Source organism: Gossypium arboreum, chromosome 11 (assembly GCF_025698485.1).
Source record: "Gossypium arboreum isolate Shixiya-1 chromosome 11, ASM2569848v2, whole genome shotgun sequence".
NCBI classification, from domain to species: Eukaryota; Viridiplantae; Streptophyta; class Magnoliopsida; order Malvales; family Malvaceae; genus Gossypium; species Gossypium arboreum.
In genome coordinates this window covers 43,790,538-43,810,937 of record NC_069080.1, presented here as the reverse complement: position 1 = coordinate 43,810,937, position 20,400 = coordinate 43,790,538, and the positions used below count along the sequence as shown (strand labels likewise).

The window sequence follows — 20,400 nt, the reverse complement described above, 5'->3', positions numbered from 1 at the left end:
ATGAGAATATGTGCAATCAATCAGCATCAAACTTTGAAAGCTTTTGATTATCGATCCTAAAGGTCTTCAGTTTATACTGTGCACACGTGCTCTGCCATTTTCTGCCCATCTCTAAAATGAATTGAAAATTATGGACAGGTAGATTTAATATTTTAAAGCTTTAACATATTTGAAGAATTATCTATTTCAAACATGTATGGTGTGATAGTTTTAGTGCAATTTATTTTTATTCGAAAACCAACACATTAAACATTAAAATAATTTAATAAATTCTTAAGTTTGAGGTTTAAAATGAACATCTTTAGTTGGCTTGGTTTGCAACAGAGACAGAAGAAAGGCAACTCTGCAGCAAGAACAAGGAAAAAGAAATGTACAATATAATATTAAATTCCTTCACATTCTCTTTCTGCTAAAGAAGATATTCATGCTCCTTTTGTTGCTCTGACCCTCTCTCTCTCTCTCCTTCCTTTTACAGTAATGAGTTAAGATTTTCCACATTCATCCACACACAAGTTAGGTTTTTGAGTTTCTAAAAAGTAGTCATTTACTGCTATGGAAAAGAAGAAGAAGAAAAAGCATAAGAAACTTATTGCCACTTCTTTTTATCAAGAACCTGAATCAAATGATCTCTTGGTATGTGACCTCTTCTTCTTAAATGGGTTTGCCTTATTTTGTTTTGTTCTTTCTATTAGCTGAAAGTTTATTGATTGATAATCTGGGGTTTCATTTTCCTGCCTTAATTTTTTTGGGGGGTGTCCTCAAATGTGTACTGGTTGAAGGAAAACCAGTGTTTTGTTATGTGTTATGCCAGGGTTCATTGTTTTGGATGATAAGATCACTTTTTCTTTATTTAGCATAATGGAGTGAGAAGTTGTGCATTGTCAACAAAGCCAGTTGTAACTGTTGCATTTCAATTTCCACATCGCATGCAACTGATGGATGGTTGTGATGAGTGCATCTTTGATTATTTTCCCAAATTTTAACGAGCTGAATTCGTCATAAACAGAGCAAGGAACAACAAAATCAACCCAATGAGGCACTTGCTGCAAAAGTTACCAAAAATGGCAGCTCTTCACAAGAAAATCTTTCTTCCTTGAACGATCAACGTTCACGTATTCTTCAATGGCCATACTCCACCCAAAAGGCGGCAGAGCAGTCTTCCTTGAATCCAAGACCTTGTATATCAAGTCAGACGCCTCCTATTCTTGCAAGCCAACCACAGCAAGTAGCACCATTGCAGTCCAATTTCCCTCATCATCTTGTCCAGCAGGGCCAACCCACAGTGCATTTAGCCCCATCCACTTCACCCTTATGGCTGCCACAGCGACCTAGTTACCATTTCCCTGCAGTATCTGTGCCTGCCACATTTCAGCCGTTCACGGCTAGATGGCAACCGTCTCCTCTAATTGGAGGAACTTCCCCAAGGAGCCAACATGAGGTCCCAAATATCGGTTACCATTTTAGCCCGTTCCCAAGTTTTCCAGGTAGGATTTGAACCAAGTACTTTGAATGTTACTGGTTTTCCTGGTAAGGCAAGCCAAAGTTCTTTCTGATTTATGTTTATCATATCTCATCATGCTGTGTGATTACTATTAGTGCGAATTGATTTATGACATATCAATGGATATATGATGCTAATATGATCAGTTAGTGAATTGTGCATTCTACCAATTTATGTAGCATAATTTCTAATTTGGAAGTCAAGAAGTTGCTAAATAGAGGACCTTGGAGCCATGTAATGTTGGATTTTTCATGGGAACAGGTCCTTGGGATCCCTCTTCTTGGTGGACTCATGGTCAGCAAGTTCATCCATCTTTCAACTATACTTTCCCAGGAGCTTATAATGGCTCCTTTTCTTCAGAACCTCCGCCAATGCCTAATCGTTCAGCAACCTTTGGAGAGTCCTCTCAAAGAGGGATTATTCGCCCAATGGCTAAACTTTCTCAGAAGCATCAACAGCTTTGGGAATCCCAAGTAGTAGTGTTTTACTCACCTAATCAGTTATTTTAGTATTTGTTTTTGCTCTTCTAACCATTGTTAGTAACACTTTGGTTTATCTGTTTCCATATGCAGTCATTTGAGAATGTTATGCTATGGAGAGTAATTGGTCAGTTGCAATCAGAATTAGCTGATTACAAGAGTCAAATATTAAAGCTTGAAGGTCAAATTGCATCTCTGAAACCGCCTGCGGATGAGCCTTCTGCTCAAGCAGTTCAGACTGGCTTATCCGGAGCAGCATCAAAGAGGGGCAGACCTAAGAGGGCAGTTGCTTCAGTTGATGTGTCTGCTTCTCCTGATGAGTCTCATCCTCAAGCAAGAGGTCAAAAGCCTGCAGCAAGTAAAGTTCAACCTGAGTCTAGAGTTCTTTTTTTTGAGAAAGTTGTTCTAAACAAGGTGGAAAAAACAGCTCACTCTATTTCGAGTACCAAGAAAGATAATGAGAAGACCATAACAAATAATAGTGTTAATGGAAGCAATTTGCCTATGCCTGCATTCCACAACCAAGCTCACCTGGAAGGTCCTGGCATCCAAATTTGTGGAATCGAGACCAATTCCTGTTTAGCTCAGCAACCTAAAGAAAACGGCAAGGGGATTTCAGATACGCACATGGGAGGGACAAACGGTGAAGTCCTTGCTTGGCCTGCAAGTTTTGTATCTGAAGAGCCTCGGAGAAACATATATAATACGATCTCTCAAAGTTTATATGACAATGGCTGTTTGATCAGAGAAGCAGGAAAACTCATACCTGGATGGAGTTTTGTGAATGAAGAGGATGCTTCAGATGAGGTTGAAGATGGTGTAATGGCCTCAGCAAAGGATGAAAATGAAGAGGAAATGAGAGATGATGTTAGCTCAGAAGCTGAAGAAATTGCTCAAACAAAAGATGAGAGTGCTTGCAAGATGGATTCTGCGGTAGGAAGTAACCCCAAGAATTTGCCTCAATATAATAACTGGTCTTAGGTTCCTGCTGTTTACATGGAAATTGGGTCATCAATTTCTTTGGTTTTGGCTTACATGTAGAGAGAGATTTGCCCTAAATTTTGTAGGAGAGTGGGATTTTAACCTGGGCAAAGTTAATTATATTTTATGACATTGCTACTAACTTCAATGAACTCTTGTTTCATCGAATGTTATCATCTTCTATGTGTACAATTCCTGATTTACAAACCTCTCAAGCTAATCCAAGCATCAACAGGGCATCAGTGATCGTCCAAACTTCATCACCATCTTTAGGTGATAAGCTCTCATAATTCATATATTTTTGAGCCCCGGCCCTATTACTTTACTTCATCACCATCTTTAGCTACAGTGCCGTTCTTTCGAGCCGCAACGTCACTGTTTGTATCATGCGGGTCTGGTTACTGTTTTAAACCCAAGACGCAAGGTTAAATTAATCTTTTCTAGTATTTAAGTCCAAGCAAGTTTGTAACCCTAATTTTAAGTTAGATAGTTTTTTTTTTTTTTTTTTTGGATTTAATATAGTTCAAATCTTGTGAGATCGCTTCAATGTATATTTCCATTTACAGTTTCACAATGAGAATCGGATTATATACGGTAGAATGTATATATAGATGTGCGCACAAATTCTGGGACATTCGAATTCTGTGAGATTTCTTTCTCATTATTTTATAAATTTCATAATAATTGGTTTTATGTTTTGGTGTACTGTTGTATGATTTTTGAATTCAAATTTTAATTGCATGATTCAGGTAAATATTATTTATTGCTATTTTTAAATATGATTCAACTTTATTTTCGATTATTTTAGAAATTATATTATTTTTGACTTTTGACTACTATGGATATATTAAATTTGATTTTTTATACGTTTATATATATTTTAAATTAACTTAGTTGACACAATAAGTTGTCAAAGCGTATTATATTGTTGAAATTATTTTATTTGAAAATATAAAAGTTGTGTATATGTAACTTAAGTCATGTTAGTACTTGTCACTCAAAGGAAGACTGATATTTAATAAAATTACATTTGTAATTATGGTAATAAACATGTGACGATTATTCGGTTTTACATGTAAGTAATAAATTGACCTAAATAAAGATTTATTGTTTAACATATTATTATTGTCAATATTTAATTACTGCAACAAGATATCAATTACAAGTTAATAGTTTGTCCAAAGATGAAATATTAATGAAGTATCGACATCTTGAGATGGGGTTTATATTTATTTGAATTTATTATTTTGGTTTATATTTGAACACTTACGTGAGCTTATTTTATTTGATTCATCTACTATTATACTTGCCAACATCATTGCATGCATTGAAACATTTAGGGGCATTGTTTTTTTCGAAGATCATTTTGAATTTTTTATAATTTTTAAGAGGGGTCAATTAGCTCATTTTCGAATTTTACAAGGACCCAAAAGATATTTATACCAATTTGTTATTAAAGTTATTATAATTGTTCGAGTTGTAAACTTCAACTTGACTCAAATATGAGAAACCGAAAGGCTTATTCAATTTGATTTGAAAAACCGATTGAGTTGAGTTAATCAATTTGATTAACTTGAAATTCGATTTATATTTTTTTCATTTTGAAATGGTTTTTCTCACTTGAGACCTTGTTTATTTGGGTTATGCCCTGATAAGTTTTTCTTATTATTAGTGAGCTCGGTTCAGTTTGGTTAGGTTTTTAAAATTTTTGAAATGTTCATAATAATTCGGTTCAATTTAGTTCTTGATTTTTCATATTAATTTTGGATTTCAGATTTTTAGACTTTATTTTTATAAAATGGACTTTGCTTTATAGCATTTGAACATTATTTGGTGAAGTTTCAAAATTTTTTCATAAATGTTTTTCTTAAAAATTAATTTTTCAAGTAAATAAAAATAATCAATAAATGTTACATGGTATTTTAAAAAATTTAAATGTGAAATATTTATTTACATCATAAAAAGCTTAAAATTAATTATAAGTTAAATAAAAATAGTATTGATTAGTATAACTCTCATATTTAGAGTTGTTTTAGTATAATTTTTATAGTATTTTAGGAGATAATTTTAGCATTTAAATTAGTTTTTAGTGCATTTTATAGGTTTTTTGGATTAATTATATTTTATTTAATTTTTTTATCAATTTTAAAGTTAGTTCAGATTTACGTAATATTTTCCTCTCTAGTTTCGAATAAGAATGAAAGGTTTGGAGTATAGAGTAAAAAAAGTAGTGAAGAGAAGACTTCCACTCTATCGAACTTCAGTTCGGTGGAGCACAATCTTCAATTCAGAATTTTCAAATAGCAAGCAATCCGCTCCACGTTAGTACAAATCTCTAGTGAAAATAGTTAGTACAAATCTCCGGTGAGGAAAATCTCAAACACACGAACGGAACTCGAACAGGAAAAGAAGAAATAGGACAAGGCTCCAAGGCGTGTATGAAGCCCTATCTTTAAGGTTATATTCGCCCCCACCTATCTTTGGTGTGCAAATGAGTTCCAAGCCAATTAACCTCGAGGATACAATGAAGCCAATGACTATTTGCATTTTGCACTCACGATAATAGTCCACTACGTACTGAGCAATGTATAACAAGAAACTCAACTTCTATAAAAGGTTTCTACAATAATACTTTATAGAATAATCTAATAATATTAGAAAATGAAGGAAGGAAGAAAGAATATTAGAATTTTTTGTTGTGATTTCCAAATGAAATCTTATTCCTATTTATAGGAATTTTCATGTCTCTTCATAAAGACATCTTTCAATAGGTGTCTTTCTGAATAATAATGTCTTTAAAATAAGCACATAATTATTCATTTAATATTATAACTATTCAAATAATATTGTAACAGCCCGATTTTGGGCCTAGTCAGAACAGTGGTTTCGGGACCACAAATCTGACCAGGAAAAATTTGTTTTTATTATATTTTTATGGCCTACAGTTTCACGGAATGACTTCGTGAAACTCTCGTTCGAAAATTTCGATGTTCGAGTACTCAAATTAGTAAAAAGGACTAAATCGTAAAAAGTACAAAACTTGAGTTTTAGAAGCTAGAAGTATTAAATAGCTATAGAATTTTTAGTAGAAGTCCTTATGTGATAATTAGCCCATTAATAAGTTAGTGGAAGATATTTGTTTGGTATTTTTGAAATTTGTTTGAAAAGAAAAGGGCAAATTGGTAATTAAGTTAATAAAGGCATAATAAGACAAAAATTTAAAAGCTATCATCTTTTCTTTTTTCTTCTTCAACTGTTTATGAAGAAAATGGGCAGCCATGGATGAGTAAACATTCAGCCAAGCTTCTATGGCTCATCTAGGTATGGTTTTTGTCTCGTTTTTAATTATTTCTATATTTTTGGAGTCGTGGTAACTCAATTTAGCTATCTCGTACCTTCATTTTCAAAACTGTTAAGGTTTGTAAATTTTTCTATTGATGAATATATGTGTATTTTGATGCTTGATGATGGAAAATGCATCCTTGTTGTTAAATAAATGACTGTTACTAAATGATTTTCGGTAAAAACGTCTGAAACGACTATTTTGTAAAAGTTGTAAAAATGGCATAAAAATGTATTTTGATGAGAATTGTAGTTTGCTATAGTTATGAAAATGGTTCGCCTAGGCTTAAAGTACAAAGAAATTGAGTGCATTTCATTTTACGACCCTAGGGGCAAAATGTTATTATGACAAAGTTTAGGGGTAAAAATATAATTTTTCTAAAATATAATTTTTGGATCACATTAAATAATATGAGTAATAATTAGACTAAATGTGATATTTTAGATCAAGAAAAACAAGATTCGGACTTAAAACGAGGAAAATCAAATAATATAACAGTTATGTCCAATTGCCGATTTTGTGTCAAGGTAAGTTCGTGTGATTATAATAATGCAATGTTATAATTAAATATTAAATGCCTTATTGTTATTATTATATAAATTGTATGATTGATTATACGGATATTCTTGATGAAGATTCGACAAGTACATAAGCAAATAATGTGATGTTGCAGCATATTTTAATGCTATGATAATATGTGCATTTAAATGTTTTATTACTATCATGAAAGTATGAAATGTATGATGGAAGAATAAATGACATTATGAGCAAGTGCGACAACATTGAGCTAGACAAGAAATCCCATTTGAACATCAGAAATAGTATAAGATACAAAAGGTAAGTCATGAGAAATTAAGTGGTCTAAGCTCATGAGTTGAGTCTAAGTTAATGAGATAAGTGATCTATGTAATGTGGGTTCGGGTACTGACTTTGTGTATAAACCCGTGAGTAACTCACTGAGCGAGCATATCATATTAATGCTTTGAGGTCCGGGTACTGACTTTGTGTATAAACCCTTGAGTAGCTCAATGAGCGGGCATTACATGATAATGCTTTGGGGTCCGAGTGCTGACTTTCTGTACAGACCCGTGAGTAGCTCAATTGTGGGCATTACAAAATATGTGGTAGCTTTAGCTACATACGTTACGAGCTATGAGTTGGTTCTAACTGCGTATATGGCACTATGTGCAAGTTTCCATGTATCCATTAGTATTCCGAGTGTTCAACGGGTAATTCAAGGAAGGATTTGATGATGGTCCCAATGAGGTATGTCATTGATGAGACCGAACTTGAGCTATGTTATGAATGAGTGCAAGTATGTACAGAAACTCAATTGAATACGAAATCCATGAATGGTAAGTCCACGAGTATTGTGAAATGATGTTGTATTAATTTGGTGGATTATGATATATGTTTATAAATGCATAGATTTCTAATTTAAAAGAAATGAAGGTGTGATGAACTTAGTTATCATCATTTTTGTACTAAAACTGTTTTGGACAGTAGCTGTAATCCAACTTTGAAAATTCACCAAAAATTATGGAAATTGAATTTAAGGCTGAATAAAATATGAAATTAAAGCTTATTGAGTCTAGTTTCACATAGAAGAAATGGTGTAAGAAAAAGAATATCAGATTATGAGATATTTTAATTTTTGTGAGACAGAGTCAGAATGTTTTCGGCATCCCCTGTTCTGATTTGGGAAAATCATGAAAAATTGTAAAAAATAATTATGGGTTATAATTTATATGATTACCTTAATGAGTCTAGTTTCAAAAGAAACAAATGGGAACATCATTTGGATCTTGTATGATGAGTTAATTAATTTTTAGGTAAAGATGGGTCGGAACTGTCAAACAGCAGAACAGGGGTGAATTTGAAGAATAAATTGTACTAATTGGCTAAACCAAAAATTCTGAAAATTTTATGGTAGGGAGATATGTGAGTCTAGTTTCAGGAAAATTTGTAGAACTTAATTTGGAGTTTTGTAGCTTAAGATATAAATAATTTAGTGACTGCGACTTGAGTAGAAAACTTAACTGGAATTTGAGCAAATAGTGGAATAATATGCAAATATGATTGTGATACCTTGAGAACATGTTCTAAGAATTTGGCAAAAGCATGTAAATAAATTTCTTATTATTTTCATATGAACTTACTTAGCTTTAAGCTTACCCCCTTCCTTTCCATCTCTTATAGGTTTATTTAGCTAGCTCAGGTTGGAAATCACCGGAGATGCTATCACACTATCAAGCTACCATCTGGGGCATAAGTATTCAAGTACTCGAGTTTATGGAATGCATAGGAATTATGTCTTTTGTTATATTATTCATTACTATTAGGGCCAAGTGTGTTGGCCTATAATGAGTTGTGATTCAATTTGAACATGCATAGCCATAAATGATGGCTTATGATAATCATATGCTTAATCATATGTAAATGACATGTTATTGCATGAATGTGGTTAGTTTAAATTGCATTTATATGCTTGATAATGTGCCATTGGATGTGATATGAAATTGTGCAAGTAAGGGTGACAAAATGGCTTGGAAAATAGCCTTGCAATCGTCCACACGGGTAGACCCACGGGCGTGTGTCTAGGCCGTGTGTGACGCACAATCCGCTCCTACGGGTATGTGTCTTGGTCGTGTGCCCCTGAATGAATGATGATGTCATAAACAGAGAGTTACATGGTCTGGGGACACTGGTGTATCCCAAGCCACATGGGCGTGTGTAACCACACAGCCTACTCCACTCGGGCATATAACTCTCTAAAAATGGAAAATTTCATAAGTGTTGTAAAATTTTTGAAAATTCTCGGTTTAGTACCGAATCATCTTTGATGTATGTTTTGGGCCTCATAGGCCCGTATAAGGGACGATATACATGTGTATGAATGATTTTAAATTGAATGGAATTTTATGGCTCGATTTTGTATAAATGTTTATGTTTAAGTCTGGTAATGCCTCGAACCGTGTCCCGGCATCGGACGCGGATAAGGGGTGTTACAAATATTATTTAAATAATTATAATTTTTTTCAAAAAATCAAATAATATAACTTTTGATTAATTACACCCATTCATTCATAGTTATTGGAACACTATAAATATTTGAAATTGTTCCAACAATCTCCCCCTATTTTCAAAATATTTTAGATTTTGATATTCTTGGAAATCCATTTGCATAAATGAAGGTATCTTACGATTGAACCTTCAATTAGTGAAATTATGTTAAATTTAATCAAAATTGCATGGTAGACTAAGCTTTGAACCAACTATTCCATTTGACTAACCGAACACATCTCACACAATGATTTCAACATCGGTCAATCCATAGTATCTAGGGACACTATTATGGCCATGTGTCTGTGTCCTCTTTTCATAAGTGCTATCAGAGCCAAGCCCTAGAGCTCCTAGAAGCAGTCATACTTCCACTCACATAGGTAGATCCTACCAAGAGTGTTCCCGTAATTATAACACTCTAACATGTTTATATTATAGGTCCATTAAGAGTACATTACTTATTCTTCCCTTATCATTATGGGTACCTAGTATTTTAATCTTAGGATGAATTTATTTATAGTGCTAACAGTCACATACTAATAATGTACTCATTGAACTCAAGACTTGATGTTATACCAAGCGTTGAGTCAATTTTCCGTCATGGGTGACTTTAATTAATAGGCTTGAGTCCCATCCCTTTTGAGGTCCTTTTACAGCATCTCTAGTAAGACTGTTTGTCAAAGGATTCGCCAACCTCACATAATTAATAGTGATCACTCCATCAGAGATTAATTATCGAAAATAGCTATGTCTTAATCTAATGTATCTAGACTTTCCATTATATACTTGGCTATATGCCTTTGCTAGGGTAGCCTCATTATCACAACGGATAGAAATAGGTGAAATTGGCTTGGACCATAAAGGTACATTGTAAAGCAAATTTCTTAACCATTCTGCTTCTTTAGATGCAGTGGCTAATGCAATAAATTCTGTCGCCATGGTGGAATCAATAATACATGTTTGTTTCTTGGAACCCTAAAAAATGGCTCCTCCACCAAGAATGAAAATCCATCCACTAGTAGATGCATGATCTTCCAAACTAGTAATCCAACTAGCATCTGAATACCCTTCTAAAACTAAAGGATATCCATTATAACACAATCCATAGTTAATAGTTTTCTTTAAGTACCTAAATACTCTATTCAAAGCTTGTCAATGCAAACTACTTGGATTACTTGTGTACCTACTCAATTTCCCAATAGCATATGCAATATTTGGTCTTGTACAAGTCATTATGTACATAAGACAACCAATTAGACTTGCATATTTCAATTGATCAATTTTCCTACCAACATTAGATACTAATTTTATTTGAGGATCCATGGGTGTAGATGCTAGTATACAGTTGAAAAGATCAAACTTTTTAAGCACTTTTTCAATATAATGTGATTGTGATAAAGCTATAGTGCTTTCATCTCGGGTTATTTTAATCCGAAGAATAGCATCTGCTACACCCATATCCTTCATAGTAAAATTGTTTGACAAGAATTTCTTTGTGTTTTCTATTTGTTCCAAATCTGTGTCAAAAATGAGCATGTCATCTACATATAAGCAAATTATGACACCTTTTCCATTTTCAAATTTGCTATATATGCACTTATCGGATTCATTTATTTTATAGCCATTAGCCAAAACAACCTTGTCAAACTTTTGGTGCCATTGTTTTGGTGCTTGTTTAAGTCCATATAAAGATTTAACAAGCTTACATACTTTATGTTGCTCCTGTCCTGGAAAACAAATCCTTTCGGTTGTTCCGTGTACACTTCCTCTTCCAATTCACCATTTAAAAATGCAGTTTTTACATCCATTTGGTGAACAACCAAATTATATATAAAGGTAAGTGATATTAGGAGTCTAATTGTAGCAATTCTTACTACTGGAGCATAGGTATCAAAATAATCAATACCTTATTTTTGTGTAAAACCTTTGGCTACCAACCTTGTTTTAAATTTATCAATGGTTCCATTGACCTTCATTTTCTTTTTGAAGATCCATTTACAACCTATTGGTTTGGAACTCGATGGAAGATCAACTAAGATTCAAGTTTGATTTCCTATTATTGAATCCATCTCATCATTTATTGCTTCTTTCCAAAAAGTAGAGTCTTGAGATTTCATTACCTCTTCAAATGTAATAGGATCAAATTTCGTATTATAACAATAAGGCATCTTATTGCATATACTTTCACCTTTTCCTTCTATAAGAAACATAATGAAATCTGGTCCAAAATCTTTGACCTTTTTAATCCTCTTACTTCTTCTTAATTCTTGACAAGATTCATCATTATTATCAATTTGTTCTAATGGAATCTCATTCTAATTTGAAGAATGAATCAATTGTTGTGGTTGTAATTGGCTTGAAATAGAATTAAATCTATTTTCATAAAAAATAGCATCTCTTGATTCAATAACAATATTAATTGAAATTGAATCAATTGGTTCAATTACCATGAACCTTTATGCCTTGCTATTATGTGCATATCCTATAAATATGCATTCAATTCCTCTTTCACCTAACTTTTTATGTTTTGGTGTTGGAAATTTGATAATATCTCTACAACCCTAAACCTTTAAATAATTAAGGTTTGGTTTCCTTTTCTTCCATTTTTCATAGGGGTTTTTTTTAGTTTCCTTATTAGGAACTCTATTCGATATATGACAAGTTGTTAGAGCATCTTCTCCCCAAAAACCTTGTCCAAGACCTGAATATGATAACATTGAATTTACCATTTCAGTCAAGACTCTATTTTTCCTTCTAGCTACACCATTTTGTTGTAGTGTGTGAGGGGTTGAAACTTGATGGACAATTCTAGTGGATTCAAAATAACTTGGATTATAGTATTCTCCACCTCTATCCGATCTTAAGCACTTGATAAATGATTCACATTGAAGTTCAACTTCAGATTTATAAACTTTAAATTTATCAAGCGCTTCATCTTTTGAATGCAATAAATATACATAACAATATTTAGAACAATCATCAATAAAAGTAACAAAATATTTCTTTCCACCTAATGTAGGAGTATTATGCATGTCACATAAATCACTATGTATCAAATCAAGCAATTTGGTTTTCCTTTTAACCTTAGGGAAAAGGTTTCTTGTAATTTTAGTCAACAAACATGTATTGCATTTTTCAATATTATTATTAAAATAGGAATTAAATCTAACTTATACATGTCATTCAATTTTCTATAATTCAAATGACCTAATCTATAATGCCATAAACAAAAGGATTCAACCATATAAACAGAAATAGTATTTTTATTCTTATTAATAATATTGAGTTTGAACATACTCTCGTACATATATGTTTTCCCTACGAAAATTCCTCCTTTAGATAAAATAAACTTATCTGCCTCAAAAACAAGTTTGAAACCAAACTTATTCAACAGACTTCCAGACAAACTTCTTCCTAACTTCTGGTACATAATATACATCATTTAAGGTTAAAATCTTTCCAGAAGTAAATTGCAGTTTAATAGACCCATTGCCTTTGATTGCTGCTGTGGAAGAATTTCACATGTACAAGACATTGTCATTTTCACATTGTGTGAACTTTGTGAACATGCTTTTGTTTTTTCTTACATGTTTGGTTGCTCCGATATTAATCCACCATGTATTATCATCTTGTGCCATATTAATTTTAGATATCATTACAACAAACTTTTCGTTATTATTAGCCTTAGAAGATGATTTCTTCTTTAAAAATTGACATTCATTCCTGAAATGTCTCGGCTTACCACAATAATAGCATGAGCCTTTTTGTTTCTTTTTTAACTTAGGTGCTGTATCAGTCTGTTTGAACTTTCTCTTGAATAGTTTAGTAGTCTGTACTTCCTCCGTAACATGCACTTTGACATTTTTAGAATTTAGGTTCTAATCTTGCTTTTGATATTCTTTTTCAACACGAAGATGATTTGCCAAAGCCTCAAGAGATATTTCCTCTTTTTTTTTTTAGACTTCTTTTAAAGTCTTTCCAAGATGGTGGAAATTTGTCTATTATGGAGGATACAACAATCATTTCATCCATTTTCATATCATATTGCTTGAATTGATTCAACATCTTTTCAATATCATGAAATTGTTCCATAACAGAACGACCATCAACCATTTCATAATTATTGAAACGACTGACAAAAAATTTATTACTTGTAACATCTTCAGTCATGTATCTTGTCTCCAATTTGTCCCATAATTCTTTAGCGGTGACCTCATTTCGGTAGTTGTCGAACAAAACATCAGAGAAACCATTCAATATGTGACCTGTGCACATGTAATCAACATTGTCCCATTTTTGCCTTTCACGGGTTGCAGCAATAGATTCGTTTTCATTCTCTTTAGGTCTTGGAGTATCCAAAACATAAGCAATCTTCAAAGTTGATAATAAGAAGTGCATCTTTTTTTGCCATCGTCAAAAACTGCCACCATTAAACCGATCAAGTTTAACAAAGTTGGAAGCCAACTCCCTTAATGTTCCACTTTCATGTGTTGTGGTAGTCATCATGAATTATAACCTTAAAATTGTTAGTACAAATCTCCGGTGAAAACTGTTAGTACAAATCTCTGGTGAGGAAAATCTCGAACATACGAATGAAACTCGAACAGAAAAAGAAGAAATAGAACAAGGCTCCAAGGTGTGTATTAAGCCACTATCTTTAAGGTTATAATCGCCCCTATCTATCTTCAGTGTACAAATGAGTTCCAAGCAAATTAACCGAGAGGATACAATGAAGCCAATGACTATTTGCATTTTGCACTAACGATAATAGTCCACTACGTACTGAGCATTGTATAATAAGAAACTCAATTTCTACAAAGGATTTCTGCAGTAATACTTTATAGAATAATATTAGAAAATGAAGGAAGGAAAGAAAGAATATTAGAATTTTTTGGTGTGATTTCCAAATGAAATCACATTCCTATTTATAGGAATTTTCATGTCTCTTCATAGAGACATCTTTCAATAGGTGTCTTTCAAAATAATAATGTCTTTAAAATAAACACATAATTATTCATTTAATATTATAACTATTCAAATAATATTATTTAAATAGTTATAATTTTTTTTCAAAAAATCAAATAATATAACTTTTGATTAATTACACCCATTCATTTATAGTTATTGGAACACTATAAATATTTGAAAACGTTCCAACACTCCACCCTAATTTTGTCTTTGGTGGAGCAGAACGATTAAAACCCTAAAAATGAGGGGTGACTCAAGAGAAAAAAAGGGGAAAAGAGAAAAAGAATCAACTTGGAGGTTAAGAAACAATTCTCTCACACCAAGGGGAACTTCGAGCTTGTAAAGAGAAGAAGAAAAAGAGATCTGGAGCGCTCAACATCTATTCGATAATTATTTTTCTGTCTAGATTGTTTCCTTCTAGTTTTTTTATCAATATAAGTCTTTTTTGAATCTCTTATTGTGTTGTTTTCTCAAATCAACATGAAATAAACTTTGTTTTCTTGGAATGATAATGAATCATGTTTCTTACTAATTATTATGTTCTCTCTAATTGTTTCAATTGGTGTTAATTATATATTCAGTCCTATGCTTATTTAATTTGCTTGCCTGATCACCGAGTTGCATTAATTTAATAATCTTGATTTGTCTTGGAAGAGAAAATTAAGGTTTAGGTTTAGATTGAATAAATCAAGATTAACTTTAGTAGCATCAACAAATGAATTAATTTGTGTAATAGCCCAAAATTGGGTCTAGTTGGAACAGAGGTTTCGAGACTGCAAAATCTGAGATAGAAATAATTATTTTATGATTATTTTTAGGTCTATGATATGATTGCATGATTGTGTGAAAATTTCGTGAAGAAATTCTATGCATAAAGTGCTCAATTTGAAGTTAGGGACTAAATTGAATAAGTTGCAAAACTTGCATTCTAGAAGTTTCTAGTATGAAATTGCTTTGAAACATTAATTAGGAGGTCTTAAATAGAAATTTTACCAATTTTTAAGTGATGGACAAAAATTGGACATGGATGGAATTTTTGAAAGTTTAGTAAGGAAGGGCATTTTGGTCATTTGGTAATTAAAAGAAATAAAAAGGGAAAATAAAGCCAAAATTGACTCATCTTTTTCATGGAGGCTGAAATTAGCATGGGGGAAGCCATGACTAGGGTTTTCAAGCTTTACAAGCTCAATAGTAAGTCCGTTCTAACCCCGTTTTTCAAGTTCTTTACGTTTTTGGAATCCCGATAATTTGATTAAGCTTATTCTAGCAATAATTTAAGCTAGGGTTCATATTTGGAAAAATACCCATAGGTGAAATGTGTTTATTTTGTTGTTTTATGATAGAATATGAGGTTTTAAATTATGTTAGACAACTTGTGCTACTCGGTTTTGAGTGAAAACGAGTAAAAGGGCTTAATCGGTAAAAATATCTAATAGTCATAAGTATATGTTAGAGTGAGAATTTGATGTTACCATAGAAGGGAAAAGTGATCAGCATGTCATAAAACATAAGAATAATGGATGAAGTTTAATTCCCGAGCCTAGGGGCAAAAGTGTAAATATGCAAAAGTTTAGGGGAAAAATTGTAATTTTGAAAAAGTTTGAGTTAAGGACTGTTTTGAATAGTTCATTAATTAAATAAATAAAATATGATGTTTTAGATCCTGAAAAATGAGATTTGAACCTAGAATGAAAGAAAAATCAAAAATTGGGAAAGTTGGTAAAATGGTCGTTTTAGTATCGAGGTAAGTTCATATGTATAATAAGCATTAATTTATGCATGTTTCAATGTAAAATTGATATATTTATTATGATTTCGAGGTGTTGAAAGTATGTAAGTTGGTATGATAATAATACAAGAATAATGTTGTAATTTATATTTGAAAGTTAAATTTAGTGAATTAATTGAATTATGTTAAATTAAATTATTATGGTGCCAAGTTTATGAATTGATTTAAAAATATGTCTACGGTACATGAATTGCATTGAATTATCATACATAAATGTGATTTCTATGATTATGGATATTATGGGAAATTGTAAGTTCATATGATTTTAATAAGGCAATGTGTAATTTAATGTTATTGCCTTGATATTAAATGAGATGTAAGTTTATATGTAAGTAATACATCAATATTACTTGTATTATGATATTTTATAATAATATTGGAAATATGTTTGTGGATAATTACTTGATTGGTGAAATTGTTGGAAAGAGAGAAAATCCGGTTGAACCTTCTGAAAGATTGGATGATACTGATAGTATGTAGCTAGGTCACATGTATGGTGCTTGAGTGCACATCATGTGTACAAGAGAGCTACAAGACATTATGATGTAGCTAGGTCGCATGGGTGATACTATGTGTACACCATGTAGACAAGAGAGCTACGGGATATATGTAGCTAGGTCGCATGCGTGGTTCTAGGTGAAGGACACCATGTAGACAAGAGAGCTACGAGATAAATTGGCTAGGTCACATGGGTGGTACTAAGTGTTCACCATGTGTACAAGAGAGCCAAACTATATGATGGGTGGAGCTATGTGCTGAAACCACCAAGTATCGAGGATTGATCCGAAGTGTTCAACGGAAGACTCTCTATGTATTGCTTTGTGAGTTTTGTGATGAATAAGTGCAGGAACTTGGTTATGTGAATGATGTGTTCATTAAGTGACCAGGAGGTGGTAATGTTATAAAAAAGTAAGTTATACATGAGGATGATTTTATGGTGACCTTGTGATCATGGGCCTATACTTGTGATGTATGAAATGTGGTGAAAATGATTTGTGATATGTATGTTAAAATGAGGTAAATACAAAGAAAGTGTGAAAGAGTGAATTAGCAATAAAACTGTTTTGGACGGTAGCAGTGATGTGATTTTGAAAAATCACCAAAAATAGTAGAAATTGAATCAGAGAGTTAATGAGATATAAAATTAAATATTAATGAGTCTATTTTCAGATAAAAGAAACAGAGCAAGAAAAGAAGTTCTATATTTTGAGATATTTATGTTTTTGTGAGACTGGTTCAGAATGATTACGTGATCCCCTGTTCTGGCTTTGGAAAATCAAAACAATTTGGATAAAAATAATTATAGGATTAAAATTATATTTTTAAAATCCCTAATGAGTCTATTTTCAAGATAAATCAACAAGAACATTATCCCAAGTTCTGTACTATGAGATAATTAATTTTTAGTGAAGAGAGGTTAGAACTATCAGAAAGTGAAATAGGGGAAATTTTAATGAATAAACTGTACTAATTGGCTAAACCAAAAATTATGAAAATTTTATGGTGGAAAGATATGTGAGTCTAGTTTCAGGAGAAATTTACGGATCTTAATTTGGAGCTCTGTAGCTTGAATTATAAATAAGTAAGTGACTATGACTCATGTGGACAGTTTGATGTGAGAATTTATTAGTAAATTGTGAAATCGTACTTACAAGGATGCTATATACATTAAGGATGTGGAATGGAGAGAAGGAGGAGGAAAATAAATATATGTCAAATACATGGAAACTATGGTATATGAAATATTGATATAATGAAATAAATGATATGTGTTTATAAGAAAACAGAAAGAGAATGATATGTATCATGACATGTATATTTATATATGACTAGTCTCAATGTAATGCTTGTTGGGTATGGAGTTGAATTGAAATGTTTCAGGCAAACATGTTATTTTGTGCATCTGAATTGTGGTATTTTATAAAGATATGATCTAGTTTTAAATATGAATGCTTGATGATTAAGCTGAAGATATTTGGTAAGATGATAATCTTGGTATAAATGTATAGTGGTACTATAATAAACAAGGTAAAATGAGTATGAGAGACACATGTATGATGACATACAAATGCTATATTTTTGGTTTAATTGAGAATATTTAATCATTAAATGAATACCATGTTATATGCTTTTGATTTTGTATAAGTGTGTAAGAGATTAAGGTTGATCAAAGCTTGGAAAATAGCCTAGGTATATTCCACACAGGCAGAAACACGACCATGTGTCTCAGCCGTGTATGGAACACGACTTTGGGACACGGGCGTGTGGAGCCTTAAAGCATGAAATTTTCAAGATTTTCGTAAGTTCTCGGTTTAGTCCTGAACCCTTTCTAAAGTATGTTTTGGGCTTCGTAGACTCAAATAAGAGACTATGTGTAAGTGAATGAACATTTTGAAATATGAATGAAATTTTATGACCCGTATTTTAGTTTAATGTTTGTATATTTTTCCGGTAAAGCTTCGTACCTTATCCCGGCCTTGGGTACGAGTAAGGGGTGTTACAATTTGTGGTTAGGATATGAGTATACTTGATGCTCTAATCAATCCTATAGGTCTGATTGTAGTGACTTCACCCAACGTACGTAGCATAAGAATATAGCTAGGGATGGGGGATTAACTTAGTTAGATACTAGAAAGGTTTGGTTAATGCCATTGAATCCTAGGTTAGTAATTACATAGATTGAACAATTGAGAGAGAGATAATTAATTGACTAGAATATATGAAGTTAAAGTTCCAAGATCATTAAAATTGATTGAGAAACTTATAGATTTTCATTATTTTAGTTTAATGAATTTTCATAATTTTTAGTTTAATTTTAGTAATAATTAAAATTAATTTTTTGTTAAGATTAAATAAAATTAAATAATTGGTGATTAACAATTTAGAATTTTCTTCTCGTCGGAACAATTTTTTTATCATTTTATTACTTCATTTGGCATGTATATTTACATAATGAAATTTCGCACATCAATTAAGTTTAAATAACTGTAAATTTTAACTTATATTTCAAAATTATTCAAATATTATGATTGGGAATAAATTTTTAATTTTTTTCTTAGCCCTATTTTTACATTTATATCAATATTATTTACAAATAAATATAAAATATTTTTTATTATCTAATTCGAATGAGAAATTGTCCATGATCCAACCCATATATCAAGTTAAAACACAAAAAGGATTGTGAGCTGTGAAATTGAAAGTTGTTCCTAGCAACCCCATAACCTCCCCACCCAAAATTATATATAGAAAAATGATTATGTTACGATAAGAAAAAAAAAATTGAGTTTGGGCCTAAGATATGCAAATTAATTGCTGAGATTCAAACCTATTATTAATTTTTTTAAAAATAATTATATAAAATAAAAGAATTAAACTCCAACCTAAATAGTTTTTTTAAAGAAAAACTTAAGACATATAACCTAAATTTAACGATGGCATTTCTAAATCATTTACTTTCATGAATAGGGTGAAATTTATTGAATTGAATTAACTTAAATTGTTAATTTTGTAATTTAAAAGATTAGTTTGCTGCGATTAGAGGTGATCATGGGCCGGGCCGAGCCGGGTTCGGGCCGGGCCCAAATAAAATTTTAGGCCCGTCTACTAGGCCCGGCCCGCCATGCCCAAATATGGGCCTAAAATTTTGCCCAAGCCCGCCCGAAATAAAATTACTAAGCCCAAGCCTACCCAATTTACCCATATTAATTTTTTCTTATTTCATTAAATAAAAAATTTAAAAATATAATAAATCAAATATATTTAAAAATATTAAAATAAATATTAAAATAAATAAAATAATACTAAAACAATTTTTAAAACAATACACAAATTAACAATATAATAAAAAATAGTTATATTAAAATTTAAAATAATTAAAAATAAAATAAAAAATTATATATTAATATATAATTGGTAAGGGTGGGCCCGGCCAAAAACTCTTACTCGAGGTCCGCCCGTTTTTAAACGGGCCTCGTTTTTTGCCCAAGCCCATTTTTCGCCTATATTTTTACCCAAACCTCCCATTTTTCTAAGCCTTGGTAGTAGGCCGCCACCATGATCGGCTCTAGTCTGCGATGTATGTTTGAATAGGATCCAATCATTTTGGGTTGAGACTTGAGACTAATGTTGAGTTATGTTATTCTGAATCACATTATTTCAAATTCAATAGCTTAAATTATGATTGTTTTAGTGAAGACCGTAGAAAGTAAATATGTAAAGGTGATTATTACGGAATTACTGATTTCAAATTTTAAATTAACTATTAAATCATATT

General features: G+C 31.8%; 1 protein-coding gene and 1 long non-coding RNA gene across 3 annotated transcripts; both read left to right on the top strand.

The window, feature by feature from the left end:
- Positions 1-297: 297 nt before the first annotated feature.
- LOC108465103 (uncharacterized) lies at positions 298-3,168 on the top strand. Of its 2 annotated transcripts, XM_053022375.1 has the most exons (5): positions 298-370; positions 476-633; positions 1,007-1,484; positions 1,763-1,974; positions 2,074-3,168. In XM_053022375.1, exons 2-5 carry the CDS (start codon positions 553-555, stop codon positions 2,959-2,961), a joined length of 1,659 nt encoding a protein of 552 aa, XP_052878335.1. In that variant the 5' UTR covers positions 298-370; positions 476-552; the 3' UTR covers positions 2,962-3,168. The 2 variants fall into 2 exon arrangements, with proteins under 2 accessions (XP_052878335.1, XP_017620904.1); XM_017765415.2 differs by having other exon boundaries at positions 304-633.
- A 3,037-nt stretch (positions 3,169-6,205) lies between these two features.
- Positions 6,206-8,787, top strand: LOC128284012 (uncharacterized). The gene is made up of 2 exons (XR_008274293.1): positions 6,206-6,282; positions 8,504-8,787. It is a non-coding gene; the product is annotated as an uncharacterized LOC128284012 (long non-coding RNA).
- Positions 8,788-20,400: the final 11,613 nt, after the last annotated feature.

Coding starts and splice junctions, on each gene's coding strand:
- LOC108465103 (XM_053022375.1), top strand. CDS start 553: ATGGAAAAGAAGAAGAAGAAAAAGCATAAGAAACTTATTGCCACTTCT. Junction 634..1,006: donor CTGAATCAAATGATCTCTTG/GTATGTGACCTC, acceptor CGTCATAAACAG/AGCAAGGAACAACAAAATCA. Junction 1,975..2,073: donor AACAGCTTTGGGAATCCCAA/GTAGTAGTGTTT, acceptor TTCCATATGCAG/TCATTTGAGAATGTTATGCT.